The sequence below is a fragment of the Mus caroli genome, chromosome 15, assembly GCF_900094665.2.
Source record: "Mus caroli chromosome 15, CAROLI_EIJ_v1.1, whole genome shotgun sequence".
Taxonomy (NCBI): Eukaryota; Metazoa; Chordata; class Mammalia; order Rodentia; family Muridae; genus Mus; species Mus caroli.
In genome coordinates this window covers 74,273,693-74,286,531 of record NC_034584.1, presented here as the reverse complement: position 1 = coordinate 74,286,531, position 12,839 = coordinate 74,273,693, and the positions used below count along the sequence as shown (strand labels likewise).

Below are 12,839 nucleotides of genomic sequence, written 5' to 3'. Positions count from 1 at the left end.
GACAACCAACTCATTGCTTAATAACATAAACAGTATTTTGCAGCAAATAGCTGTATTTTTCAAAACAAAGCACTTTATTTTGCATGTTTGCAAATTTTTTTTTTTTTTTTTTTGGGGAGGATTTTTTTTTTTTTTTTTTTTTTTGGTCTTTTGTTTGGTTTTTTTTCTTTTGGTTTAGTTTTGGTTTGCTTTGGTTTGTTTGTTTGTTTGTTTGTTTGTTTGAGACAGAGTCTTGCTATGTAGCCCAAGTTGGTCTGGAACTCAGAGCAATACTCTCTGTTCAATCTCCCAAGTATTGGGACTACAAAGTACGACACCTAACCTCCTTGGCAAATGTCTTTACTGATTCTCACACAGATTCTCACAGTGCACAGGACCGGTGTAATGCTTTGAAGGTCATGAAAACTGTCTAAGCCTGGAAAAGTGGCATAGGTCTGTAAGTCTGGCCCCTGGGAGGCAAAGAGAGAAGGATCAGGAGTTCAAAGTCATCCTCAGATACAATCGAGTTCAAGGACAGCCTGGGCTAGATGTATCCTTGTCTAAAAAGAAAGGAATCACTTCTTTTGCAGGAACTCAGTCTATTCAACACTTGGCCCCTGGACAGATTTGACCAGTAAGGCTAGAAGTCGAGTCTGCCCGCCCACACAGCCTGGATCACCAGAGACCTGTTGCTTAGAAATTGAACAACTGTGGCTTCTGCGTCTTGGACACGCCCCTAGCTCCCCGCTCCTCCCGGGCTAGAGGAAAGATAATGAGCCTGCGTTCCAAGGCGGCACTTCCGCTCGCTGCGGAACCCTGAACTCCCGCTTCAGTTTCCGCCGAGGAACGAACACCGCCAGGGCGGAAGTAGCTCGCCGCGTGTGGGCGGGGCTCGGAAACATGTCGGCGGCGTTAGTGCGGCGCGGTTTGGAGCTTCTGGAAGCGTCCGAGGGTGAGGAGAGCAGATCCTGCGACAGTCGCGCTGTGCAGGAGAGCCAGCCGGGCGGGTGGGGAGGGAGAGTGCGCCCTACAACTTGGTCCTTCGCTGCCTTTCCCCGTAGCTCCCCGTGCGGTCCCCGGCCAGGTCCAGGCTAGCGGGACTCCGGCGAAGCGGACCCGGAGGGCGCGGGCCAAGGCCTCCCAGGCCCTGAAACTGCGGAACTCAGCGAAGGGAAAGGCGCCTAAGTCCGCTCTAGGTGAGTTGAGAAAGAAGACTGTGAGCGCTTCTTAGAATTGGGGGCAGCGCCTTCGAGTCCGGGGTTCCAAACGTTCCCCTGAGACTCCACAAGGAAAAGGTAAAATGAATGTTCAAATCGTGGGGGGACAGGTTTCGAACCCAAGCAATCTAATTCCCAGGTCTGGGCGCTCAGATGTGTCTCTTTGCCGCTGTCTGCTATGTGGCAGTTAACAGGATGAGAGAAAGAGGGAAAGGCCTGGGAGTGGTGACACACATCTGTTATCCCTGCACTTGAGAGGTGGAGGCAGGAGAATCAGAAGTTCTGTGTCTTTCCATGGTGAGTTCAGGGCAAGACCTGATCGTGAAGGCAGATGAAACCCCAAGACCCAGGCGCTTGTGAGCTCTAGCCGTAGTGGGGAGAGAAACATCAGACAGTCTCTCTTATTTATTTTTTTTTTGACTTTTTGATACAGGGTTTCTCTGTATAGCCCCGGCTGTCCTGGAACTTACTCTGTAGACCAGGCTGGCCTCGAACTCAGAAATCTGCCTGCCAAGTGCTGGGATTAAAGGCGTGCGCCACCACCGCCCAGCCATCAGAGAATCTCAAAACTAGCAAGCAGGGTTTTGCCAAGTGAGTGAGGCTTGTGAGGTGAAAGGCTCTGCAGTGCTCAGAGGGAGAATCAAACTAACAAGCCAAGATGGAAGCAACGTTAAGGCTAGCACCTGAGAAGGTTTTAGCCAGAAAGGCTTGAGAATTTAGGAAAAGGTTAACGGGTAAGATGAGCAAGAGGCAAGATGGAGTATCCATCAGGGATAGAGGGCTGGCTCACTGGTTAAGAGCACTTGCTGCTTGCTCTTGCAGAGGACCTGGAGCCCACATAGCTGCTCACAGCTCCCTGTAACTCCAGGTCTGGGGATTAGATACCTACCCTCTTCTGACTCCACAGACGCTCACTTGGGGTGCACATACATACACTAAGGCGTGTGCGCACGCACGCAACACACACACATTTATGAAATGAAGCACTCAGTCAACAGTTTACCCTTCTGAACTAACTAACTAACTCGTTTGACCCTCATGGCAGCCCTGTGAGATGAGCAGATCTCTCCCCAACTTTACAGTTACAGAAACAGGCACCTGCCCAGGTGGTAGAGGTGGAAGCCAGGCAGATTGTCCCCGTGCTGTTGCTCTTACTGTGCTCTGCTCAGGTGACAGTGCCTCCTTCCATCCCAGTAGGGACAGCAGAAGTGAGTTGATATCATTTACCAGTGAAGTGTCTGCAAAGCAGAAACCTTGTTTCTAGTAGAGCAGCTTAGGGGCTGTGGCACAGGTAGTAAGGCCTCCTTGAGAAGGGGCACAGGATGGTACGCATGTTGCTTTCTTCTTTGACTCCATGCCTCTGCTCTATAAAGGGAGTTGAGGTACTTGGGTTTCATTGTGTGTTTGTTTCTCCCAGTTTGGGGTGGGGGCGTTATTTTGGCTCAGGCAGGCCTGGACCTCACTATATAGCACAGGCTAGCCATGATATAGCACAGGCTAGCCACGACCTTAAATCAGCCTTCCTGCTTCAGCCTCCTAAGCACTGGGATGATAGGCACACACCACTGCACCCAGCCCAGGAGTCCTTAAAAGCTATGTATGACGTTCAAGAGTAAACACTATGAACAGAGGTGGAGCTAGGAGGCATGCACAGTGTCTTAGTTAGGGTTTTACTGCTGTGAACAGACACCATGACCAAGGCAAGTCTTATAAAAAAAATAACATTTAATTGGGGCTGGCTTACAGGTTCAGAGGTTCAGTCCATTATCATCAAGGTGGGAGCATGGCAGTATCCCGGCAGGCATGGCGCAGGAGGAGCTGAGAATTCTGTCTTCATCCAAAGGCTGCTAGTGGAAGACTGACTTCCAGGCAACTAGGATGAGGATCTTATACCCACACCCACAGTGACACACCCATTCCAACCAGGTCACACCTATTCCAACAAGGCCACACCTTCAGATGGTGCCACTCCCTGGTCCAAGGATATACAAACCATCACACACAGACACTAGTGGTTCATGTCAAGGTGCCTCCCTCCCTGCCCAGTTATCCCAATAACTGGAGGACAGGAGTGGGGTTCCCTTCACTCCTGTCCTGAGGTAAGCACTCCTTAAGACACAGGACTAACCTCCCATCCCCAACCCTGGATTTTCGATGGTCCTCGTGGCTGATCTACTGCCTAGTACATAATGGGTAGGCAGGACAATAGCCAGGCATGGTGGTGGTGCACGCCTTTAATCCCAGTACTCCGAAAATTCCAACCCCCGAGAAAGAAAATGGAAACCCTCTAAAATGCATGTTACTGTTCTTCTCAGTTCCTTTCCTGTAAAAATGAAAATAGGAGCTCATGTGTCCTTTGTGCCTGATGCACAGTTATGCTCAGGGTAGACCTTGTGGTATTTGGTGGTGGTGGTGGTGGATTTTTGTTATGCTGTTTTTAAACATAACCCTTTCTGATCTGACTGTGTAGCTAGGAGCAGTCTTCCTATCTTGGCTCCCCAGTGCTGGGATCACAGGTGCCATGCCTGGCTTAAGACACAGTCATGCCGGGCAGTGGTGGCACACGCCTTTAATCCCAGCACTTGGGAGGCAGAGGCAGGCAGATTTCTGAGTTCGAGGCCAGCCTGGTCTACAGAGTGAGTTCTAGGACAGCCAGGGCTACACAGAGAAACCCTGGGGAGTTGGGGGACAGTCACGTGACTAACTGAGGCTATCCAATAGGGTCTATGAGATTTGCAGCAGACAGTACCTATGGGAAATGTAGATTTGGTTTAAAGGAGACCAGGTTGTGAAATACTCCCTTCTAGGGAAAGGGACCCAGAAGGCTTCTAATGTACAATGAGTCTGAAATGACATGCCCTGCCTGCCACCCACAGCTGAGTACCAGAAACGGCAGTGTCGAGACCACCTCAAAGCAAACCTGAAGTTTATGACCAGCATGAGAAGCACTGTGCCAGAGTCTGTGACCCAGCAGGTTTGTCGAGAGTGTAAGCTTAGGGACCTGGGGTGATAACTGAGGCTGTTCTTCAGAGTCCGTGCGATTCTCAGCCCTGCCCTGAGCCATAATCCCTGTGGGCTCAAAGGTTTCCATCTGTGCTTCCAAAGATGGGTGTCCTGTGCCCTTACTCTGAACCTTTTCAGATCCTGCAGCAGAACCAAGGCCGAAAAGCCTGTGATCGGCTAGTGGCCAAGACGAAGAACAACAAGAAGAAGAAGGCTGAGGGCACTGTGTTCACTGAAGAAGACTTCCAGAAGTTCCAGAGGGAATATTTTGGCAGCTAGACTTCCTGGAGGAATGGTGGGGACAAAAGGCACTAACCCTCCTTTGCCGGACTTCTGCTGTCCTGTGTCCCTGCAGTGATGTGCCACGGGTGACCAGCAGGTGGCAGTGCAAAACTAGCCTGGCTCAGGAAGCCATATGCTGCTATCCCAGGGACACTGGAACAGAGCTGCAAGCCCTGCAGCAAATTTTCCCTCAAACTGAAGTGGACTTCTGGTTTGGCGGAGCCATCAGCACCCTGCCAGAAAAGATTCTGACCTGTCAGCTATGACCAGGATGGTGTCCCAGGGCTATTTGGTACTGGGCCCACTCAGACCCCACCTCAAGGAGCTGGAAGTTCAAATAAATGTGAATTTGGGTAAATGTGGATTCAAGTGTGTGCGTGTGTGTGTGTGTGTGTATGTGTGTTACAGTGTGTTTCCCATCTCAGTGTGGATCTCGGTTCTTCTAGGTTTCTGTGTTAAAGTCCCCAGCCTCGGCCCAGCATAAATGACTTCCTTCTACCAGCGAGGGCCTCCTCTCTGGGCACAGTTACTGTAGCTGCTAGAGTTGCCCAGGAAGTGGACAGTAAGGTCTAAGAGTTGAGAAGGGGAGCCACCTCCACCCTGCTGGAGTTTGGGGTCTGCTATGGCATAAGTGGAGAGCAGAAAGTCATATGTCATTTGATATCTGGGCATAGGTCATGGTTTCTGGAGTCCTCAGCAAGCAGGTTTACATAGTCTGTACCCCAACCAAGGACCGCAGTGAAAGCTATGGTTGTGCCCCCTCAGAGGGCAAACTGGACTCTCCAGCAGTGCAGTGCCAGTCACAAAGGAAAGATCGTGTGGAATGAGCAAACTGGGGGAGAACAAGTGGCAAGGGAAGGGCTGACCGACCTGTCACAGGGACCAGGAGACCCCTCAGTGCAGATGGACACATTCCTTTTTTTTGTTTTTCAAGACAGGGTTTCTCTGTGTAGCCCTGGCTGTCCTAGAACTCACTCTGTAGACCAGGCTGGTCTCGAACTTAGAAATCCGCCTGCCTCTGCCTCCCAAGTGCTGGGATTACAGGCATACGTTGCCACTGCCCAGCTTTTTTTGTTTGTTTGATGGACACATTCCTAAGGAGACAACTGGTGGCCTCCACATCGCCTGAGCCTGCCTCCTCCGTTCTCTGTTCACTGGGACTCCTGAGGTTTGTCTCAGTGACCATCGGTCAGTTCCCTAATTGAGCCCCTGAGGAGGCAGGGCTTTGTCCTCAGTAAGAGAACAAGGTTCACTGTCCCTGCTCCAAGCAACTCTTCTTTGCCTTCAAGCAGCACTGGATCTCATGGCGACACAGAACATCCTACAGCAGAGCAGAATTGCATGGACTCTGCTTGCCTCCAGGTGACCTCTGCCTGTTGGAAGGCATAGCAAGAGGTCATAGCAAACAGGAACGGGAAGGAGGGAGTGTGGTTTTTTGTTTTTTTTTTAAGATTTATTTTATTAATATATGTAAGTACACTGTAGCTGTCTTCAGACACTCCAGAAGAGGGAGTCAGATCTTGTTGCGGATGGTTGTGAGCCACCATGTGGTTGCTGGGATTTGAACTCTGGACCTTCGGAAGAGCAGTCGGGTGCTCTTACCCACTGAGCCATCTCACCAGCCCCGGGAGTGTGTTTTAATATAGGCTAGTGATGGGAGCTCTGGGCCCTCCATGGCATGTTCTGTCCTCTGTGACATGGGTTGTTCAAAGGGACATGGGTGGTGGTCTTCAAATCCTCCACCCCTTCTGCCTGCTTGCTGGGCTTTGCTGACCACAAGAGCAAATTCAGGTGGCCTTGGGGACTCATTTTCTCCTCCTTAAATAAGATGCTTAGCCAACAGCTCAGTGCTTATTTTCTAGGGCCTCTTTCTAGGGAGCACACACCCTCAGTCACATGGTCACCTAGAGGATGCAAGCAGAAATTCTGTATCTTTCCTGGTATAAGGCCTCCTCGTAGCTGCCGAGAAGGAAAAGATGGAGTGCTTACCAACCTGGGGTCTGATAAAAGAACACCGGTTGTTACATTCAGGTCAATGGAGGGTCCAGCAAAGGGAAGCCCACCCCAACTAAGGCATCCCGAGTAGATGCAACGTAGACATTTAGGCCAGTTTAAAAATTTGGTAATCTGGACTTGGGTGAGCTGCTGCCCCACCCCCATGCTTCCTGCGGCTTCTGCTGTGGTCTGGACCATCCACAACTGCCTGGTCCCGTGAGTCGTGAGTCCAGGGAGCTTCATAGAGTGGAGCAGGACTGCTACTAGTGGTCTTGGGGACTCAGGGCCAACCACCAGGACTCCAGCCTGGCCTCGAGTGGTCTTGCTTGAGGGGTAGGGAGGGCTTAGTTCAAGGTGCATCTGGAGCTGGTCAGGTTCCCTGTTCTTAAAAGGGCTAGGCAAGAGGTCCAGCAGTCTGCTCTGCAATTCCCCAAACCTGAGCTGGTCTTATTTCTGAACATGTCACTGGGTACTGGTTTGAACATTTACCTGCCACCCACCGTGGCCAAGATCTCCAGCCCAGCCCATAGACTGCCTGGGTAGGTGCTCTTGGGTCTCATCGCAGAGACCATTGCAGAGACCCCTACTTACAGCCTAGCTTCTGTGCGTAACAAGGGTGAGCCAAAAGGCCTGCTGCAGAAGTGGGACTGCTGCTGTATCATCCTACCCACACCCAGGCCCCACCTTGTTCCCTGCCCCCAACACACTCCTCCTAGAGCAGGTCCTCCACCCAGCCTGCCAGCCATTTTAACATCCCATCTTTGTTGTACCTGTCTCCCTTAGAAGGGAAGTTTCACAAAAGCTAAGCTGCTCATCTTGTGTTCAGTTTGCACCCGATAGTTCCCCAGTACATGGTGAGCAATCACCAGTGGTAGGGAAACTGAAGGCCTACTCTACCAGCTAATAGGCACCCAGAACGAACAGCTCCAGTCTGGGCAGGCTAAACGGGAGCAAGCAGGACTTCCAGCCTTTTGTCACACCTGACATGGTCAAGCTTTCTACAGCTTCCTCCACTCTTGGCCAAACTACGGGTGGATTCCATAGTTGTAGGAATCCCAGATTAGCAAACCCAATGGACTACATTCATTTCAACAGCTAACACTCAGGTGAGTCTACAGGAATTGGGAAGGCTCAAAGATAACCCTGCAGACTTTGAACAGTTTCCAGATTTAAGAGGTAAAGATGCAGGTAGCCCAGGACCCTGGAGCTGGAAGCCTAGGTTCCCTTCCCAGCTTCCTGCCTACATTGCTCATTTTCATCTCTGTAGACAGTACCTGCCACTGTTTACTATCACCCCAGCCCTTCCACCAGGTGGAAACAGCCCAGCCATCTGTGTCAGAGGGAATAAGAGCTCTATCCCTTAAGCCTGAGAGAAACCTAATCCTCTTGTGTGCTCAAGGCGGGTACCTCCTCTAGGTACTTACATGGCAGCTATCTGGCACAAAGCCAGTATGAACAGGTGGAATTCAGGCTGTTCCTCTCATTAACCCAGAGCTCCCTCCTTATCTTCTCATGAACAGCTCAGCTCAGCCCTGGGATGTACCCAGGTAGCTACTGTATCCAACCCAGGAAGGTCCGTAGTCGAGTCTATTACAAAGAATGACACAGAAAACCCACATAGGTACTTTCACTACAAAATAATTTATTACAGCAAACACAGCAACACAAGACTATATACAAGCACAAAGCACCGACTACCCACCCTATTACGGAACTCTCTTCTTCCCCCTTGCCTTACGGACCTCTTCTATCAGGTCTTTCAGATACTGGATCTCCTTGGCCAGAGAATCTGCCTTCTCTTTCAGAGCCTCATTCTTTTTTTCTAGCTCCTTACACTCGCCAGTGAGGGCCTCCTGCTCAGCCCGCTTCTTCTGGCGGTACCTAGTGGCTGCTGTCTTGTTTTGCTCCATCTTTTTCAGCTTCTTATCCAACTTCTCAGTCTTCACTTTAGCTGTCAAACTAACTCCAGGTGGGTCATAAGGTTTGGGTCGAGGAGAACCACGGGGACCACCTGGAGAAGGCAGATTGTCTGGTGGGGCCCTGGAGGTGGAGGGGCTATGCTGGGGAGAGCCCAGGTAGGACTCAGGGCTCATACAGATGCCACTGTCATTATCAGAGGGAGTGTCTTCCTCCTTTACACACTGAGGGATTAGAGTAATATAAGCAGCGGAGTCAAGCTTCCTGTCTCCTTCAGAGATATCAACTTCACTGCCTAGCTCTAAACTAAAGGAATGATCTGGAGTGGAAGACAGAACCCCTGGGGAACAGGGAAAAGGCTGCAAGAATGTAAAGGGGGCAACCTGGTCGACTTTTATTACACTTTCTGGGAGATGGCCAATTGGGTTCACTGTCTGAGGGGGCTCCTTATTAGTCTCTTGGACTAGAGGGGCAAAAAGATCACATGTGTCATCCAACGTGGTCAAAAGCTCATCTGGCATGGTTTCCAGGTCATCCATTCGAAACAGAGCATCGAAGTCAAACTCTTTCAGATCCATTTTCTCCAACATCCAATCTGTCCCGGAAAAGGCATCCTCTGGGAAAAGAAATTCAGGCCGTGAACGGCTCATGTCATATACGGGAGGCAGAAAGCCATTAGAACACCAGATCCATATGAAAAGGGCACACCAGGGCAGCCGTCCTACTCACCCTTGCCGGTGTCTGAGGCACTGGCCAAGCCATCATCCATAGCCGGCCATTCCGAGGAGCCCGCCTTGTCGCTGGAGAACCCATGAGGTTTCAAGTGCTTGGCCACCTCCAGATAGTCATCTAAGAGACCTAGGCTTTCTTCAGCCCCCAAACCCGACTGGTCGAAGGGGGACATCAAGTCCCCCGCCAACACTTCGCTGTTCAGGAAGCTCATCTCGGTCATGTTGTGGGGCTTTGCTGGATTCGAGGAATGTGCTTAACTCGAAGGTATCTTTGTCCGTTACAGCAACACTGCTGCTGGATTTCGTGAAGAGCCTGGATGGGGACCCAAAAGCAAGTCCAGTCATCTTTCTATCTAAGATGCCGGATGGCCAAATCCCAGAAGCGTCTACATGGAGAGCACGCGGGCCCAAGGCCATTGTGTAAGCCTCCCCGGCCGCCAGCTCGGGTTGCACAAGATGGAGGCTTAGGTTTGCTTCACCGGCCACCCAGAGGAAGCAGCTTGTCCTCGCGTCCTAATACGGCCAAGGCCGCCGCGCCCCGCCCCCGTGACTCACACCCCCGCCCCACCGCCATCTTGGGCATCGCCACGTTCGCAGGATGACACGGGGACCCCGGTGAACCCGAGGTGATTAAGCTAAGACAGGACGATGGGGCAGCAGCAGAGCTTTAGACACTCCTCCGCCCAGCTCTGCCCGGGAGCGCCGGCGTCGCAGGCCACGCAAACAAGGCCGACGCGTCCGGCCGCTTGTAAAACCGCGTGTGCCGGCCACCGCGCCCGGGCCGCACCCAACCACAGCGAGGCCCCCGCCCTGCGCGGCCGACCCCATACTCACGCCATGGCTTAAGCCGGTGGGGGTTGCCGCTGCAGAGCCTGGTGCTGCTGCCGCCGCTGCAAAGGCCAACGCTGCCGCAGGCACTGCTGCCTCTAATACGCCATGGTGGCCGCAAGCCCTGCGGGAGGGGAAGAGGAAAGGGACACCCGAGGACACAACTTAAACCGGCAGACAGCAAGCAGAAATGGCGGCGGCACGCCCTAAACCCGCCCTTTATAGCCTCGGCCAGGGACGCAGCACACCGCGTATCCTCCCACTGTGGTCACGTGACCCTGCCGCAGCGCCACCAAACCGCCTCTCACTGACGCCCTCGCCCGCCCCAACCCTTCTCCGCTGTGCTCGGGGGGTAATTGTGGCGTTAGAGATCGTCCTGAAGGCCCCATGAGAGGAGAAAAGTGCACTACTTTATAGGTTGACGACCAGCCGCTGTCTGGTTCCGGAGCGCGGAGGGATCGCTCGTTGCCGAACTTCCGGTGTCTTACAAGGCGGGGTGGGACACCTAGCCAAAGTTCTGACGGTCAAAGCCGAAACTGCCGGGTTATCACGCGAGACACCGTCGGAGCGCGCGTCGAGCTGATTGGCCCAGGCGTGGCGAGTCATCTAAACCTCAAGTTCCTATTGGCTCTGCCCCTGGGCGCTCTAGGATCAGGGGTCTGCGTGGGAAGGGAGGAGCCACCAGAGGTTCCGGGCGCCAGACTGTCACACTTGTCAGATGAGACCCATGAGTATTTGCTCTCTCCGGCATCGCTCTGCACCGAGCAAACAGCTTCCAGGCGTGACCTTTGGGCTGGAAGCCCTCTTTCCCTGTATCTGTTGTTTCCAGAACCGAATGGGCAGGCTTCAGGCATGTGGAGAGGTCCTCCTGAGTTAGCTGGTCCAAGCCTTCAGCTTCCCGTCAGTCCTGGGACAGGGACCGCATTTGGAGGCAGGGCGTTCGTGTCGGGGTCTTCTTGGGAGATATTCCGGTTCCTCCAGTTCAGCGTCTTTCCCCTGAACCGTGGAAACATGCCTAACCTCAGGTCTAACCCTCCTCTAAAACATGCCCATCCTCCCATCATAGAGGCCCTCACTGCCGGTTTGTATAGGATCAGTTCCCTTAAGATCAGGTTTATTCAGTTGGCTCTCAAGCCTTAAATTCCAGGTATAACCTTCCCAAGAAGTCATCCTGATGAGTGAGCTTGCCGCCTAAGTGGTCGGGAGCCCCAGGTACTGGTCAAGGCCTCCTCACCATAAAGGATGCTGTTTTGAGAGTGCTGAGAGGCTCTTTCCAACTCCAGCCTGGAAATCTTAAAGAGTTTCCACTTCTGTTTAAATGACTCACACAAATACCACTCAACTGGCACAGTGCCTGCCTCTTACTGCTCAGTGATTATTTGCAATCCTTGTACACCCAACCCTAGCGCTCGGGTACCATATTTCAAGGTCGTCCTTGATTGTATGATAATTGATTGCTATTTATTAATTCAAACCTAACTCCCCAGTCCCTATCTCCCTAACTCCATCCTCCTTCCTCAGAGGAGCCTTTATTATTGTTTACTGAGACGGAACCAACCATAAAACACGAGGCCTACGTAATGAGATGTTTTTATACCCAAAGAAGTCACGGGTGTATGCGCACACATACAGAAGTTACCTAGGCTTTCCATGCAAAGGCAACAAAAGGGTAACTATGTCCTCTCTTTGTCACGGGTGTATGCGCACACATACAGAAGTTACCTAGGCTTTCCATGCAAAGGCAACAAAAGGGTAACTATGTCCTCTCTTTGCTCTGGAAACCAAAACAGCAGCCACACTGCTACATTGTTGAGTGGACATCCCTTACAAGTTTCTGTCCCCTAAGCATAATGTACCCTGCAAACCATGGTTTTAACCCACGCTGAATCCCTAACTCTATGATGTATGATGTCTGCTTTGCTGAACTCCTGACCCTCTGATAGATGACTGCCTTTTGCTATACAAAAATGTGCCTCCCCAGAAACCTTCCGCGTGGTGTAAGCTTGCACTTCTTTTTCTGGCCGCCTTTCTAACAGCCAATTATCCTGGCAGCTGTTTCCTATCACATGTATCTACCCTGCAGGCAGCCTGGAGTCCCCCCACTCTTCTATTAGGGTGCTAACAACCAATTATCCCAACAGTTGTTTTCTATCAACCCTAATGCTTTCCCCTAAGAATCCTTCAATGCCAGTGAGGGGCTGTTTGGCTGGCCAAAGCTTGCTTAACCAAACAGTCATGGAAATGGTTTTTTCTCAGCTCTAACAAGGCTCCTGACCATACAGGTTGGCCATACAGTTTAAAAATATTGAGCCGGATTTGACACAGAGATCCCAGGAGAATGGTGGCTTCTTTTCCCCCATCTTACTCCTAGCACCGATGTAAGAAAATACCTGATACCACATAGACACATCAGAGTTGTTGGAAAGGAGATTTTTATTTTCTTCTTCCCATGCTGCAGAAGACGCTGTTTTCACCAGTTCAATTTCTCTCCTTCAAGGAGAAAGAGGATAAAGGTTCTCTGGGCCTTAGTAGCTAAGCTGCTCCTATATGGCCCCAGCCAAGACAGGACACAAAGATTAGTGACTGACTCCATTCTGCCAGCTTAACACAAGAACCACCACAGGAGGGCAGGCAAGTGACTGCAAGGCAAGGCGTGGGCCTGGCCTCAGAGACCAAGGGTTTAAAAGACTACAAGGTGATCAAAATAGAAGTTAACACCCACCTCACCCCACCTGCAGTTAAACATAGAACCTGCATGCTGGTATTCTGGACACTCAGTCTCAGGGACTTGTAACCTCCTTGCCTGATACAAGGTTCACTGTGTTCCCAAGGGCCTCCTCATTTACCTTAGCTTGAGCTTTATACTAAAAAAGCTAAAGTCGTAGCA

The 12,839-nt window shown here is 51.5% G+C and overlaps 2 protein-coding genes across 2 annotated transcripts; one reads left to right on the top strand and one right to left on the bottom strand.

The window, feature by feature from the left end:
- The first annotated feature begins 832 nt into the window (after positions 1 to 832).
- On the top strand, positions 833 to 4,843 carry Rps19bp1 (ribosomal protein S19 binding protein 1). Its single transcript, XM_021183821.1, has 4 exons — positions 833 to 931; positions 1,041 to 1,175; positions 4,073 to 4,170; positions 4,338 to 4,843. The coding sequence occupies exons 1-4, from the start codon at positions 880 to 882 to the stop codon at positions 4,476 to 4,478; spliced, it is 426 nt and encodes a 141-aa protein (XP_021039480.1). The 5' UTR covers positions 833 to 879; the 3' UTR covers positions 4,479 to 4,843.
- Positions 4,844 to 8,098: 3,255 nt separating this feature from the next.
- Atf4 (activating transcription factor 4) lies at positions 8,099 to 10,458 on the bottom strand. Its single transcript, XM_021183997.2, has 3 exons — positions 9,959 to 10,458; positions 9,123 to 9,437; positions 8,099 to 9,009 (listed from the first exon to the last, which is right to left on the bottom strand). The coding sequence occupies exons 2-3, from the start codon at positions 9,343 to 9,345 to the stop codon at positions 8,183 to 8,185; spliced, it is 1,050 nt and encodes a 349-aa protein (XP_021039656.1). The 5' UTR covers positions 9,346 to 9,437; positions 9,959 to 10,458; the 3' UTR covers positions 8,099 to 8,182.
- Positions 10,459 to 12,839: the final 2,381 nt, after the last annotated feature.

Bases quoted from the DNA above. Each gene is read 5' to 3' on its own strand.
- Rps19bp1 (XM_021183821.1), top strand. From the start codon at position 880: ATGTCGGCGGCGTTAGTGCGGCGCGGTTTGGAGCTTCTGGAAGCGTCC. The intron at 932-1,040 runs GTGAGGAGAGCA...CTTTCCCCGTAG, and splicing joins GCTTCTGGAAGCGTCCGAGG to CTCCCCGTGCGGTCCCCGGC. The intron at 4,171-4,337 runs GTTTGTCGAGAG...GAACCTTTTCAG, and splicing joins CAGAGTCTGTGACCCAGCAG to ATCCTGCAGCAGAACCAAGG.
- Atf4 (XM_021183997.2), bottom strand. From the start codon at position 9,345: ATGACCGAGATGAGCTTCCTGAACAGCGAAGTGTTGGCGGGGGACTTG. The intron at 9,010-9,122 runs GTGAGTAGGACG...TTCTTTTCCCAG, and splicing joins TGCCTCAGACACCGGCAAGG to AGGATGCCTTTTCCGGGACA.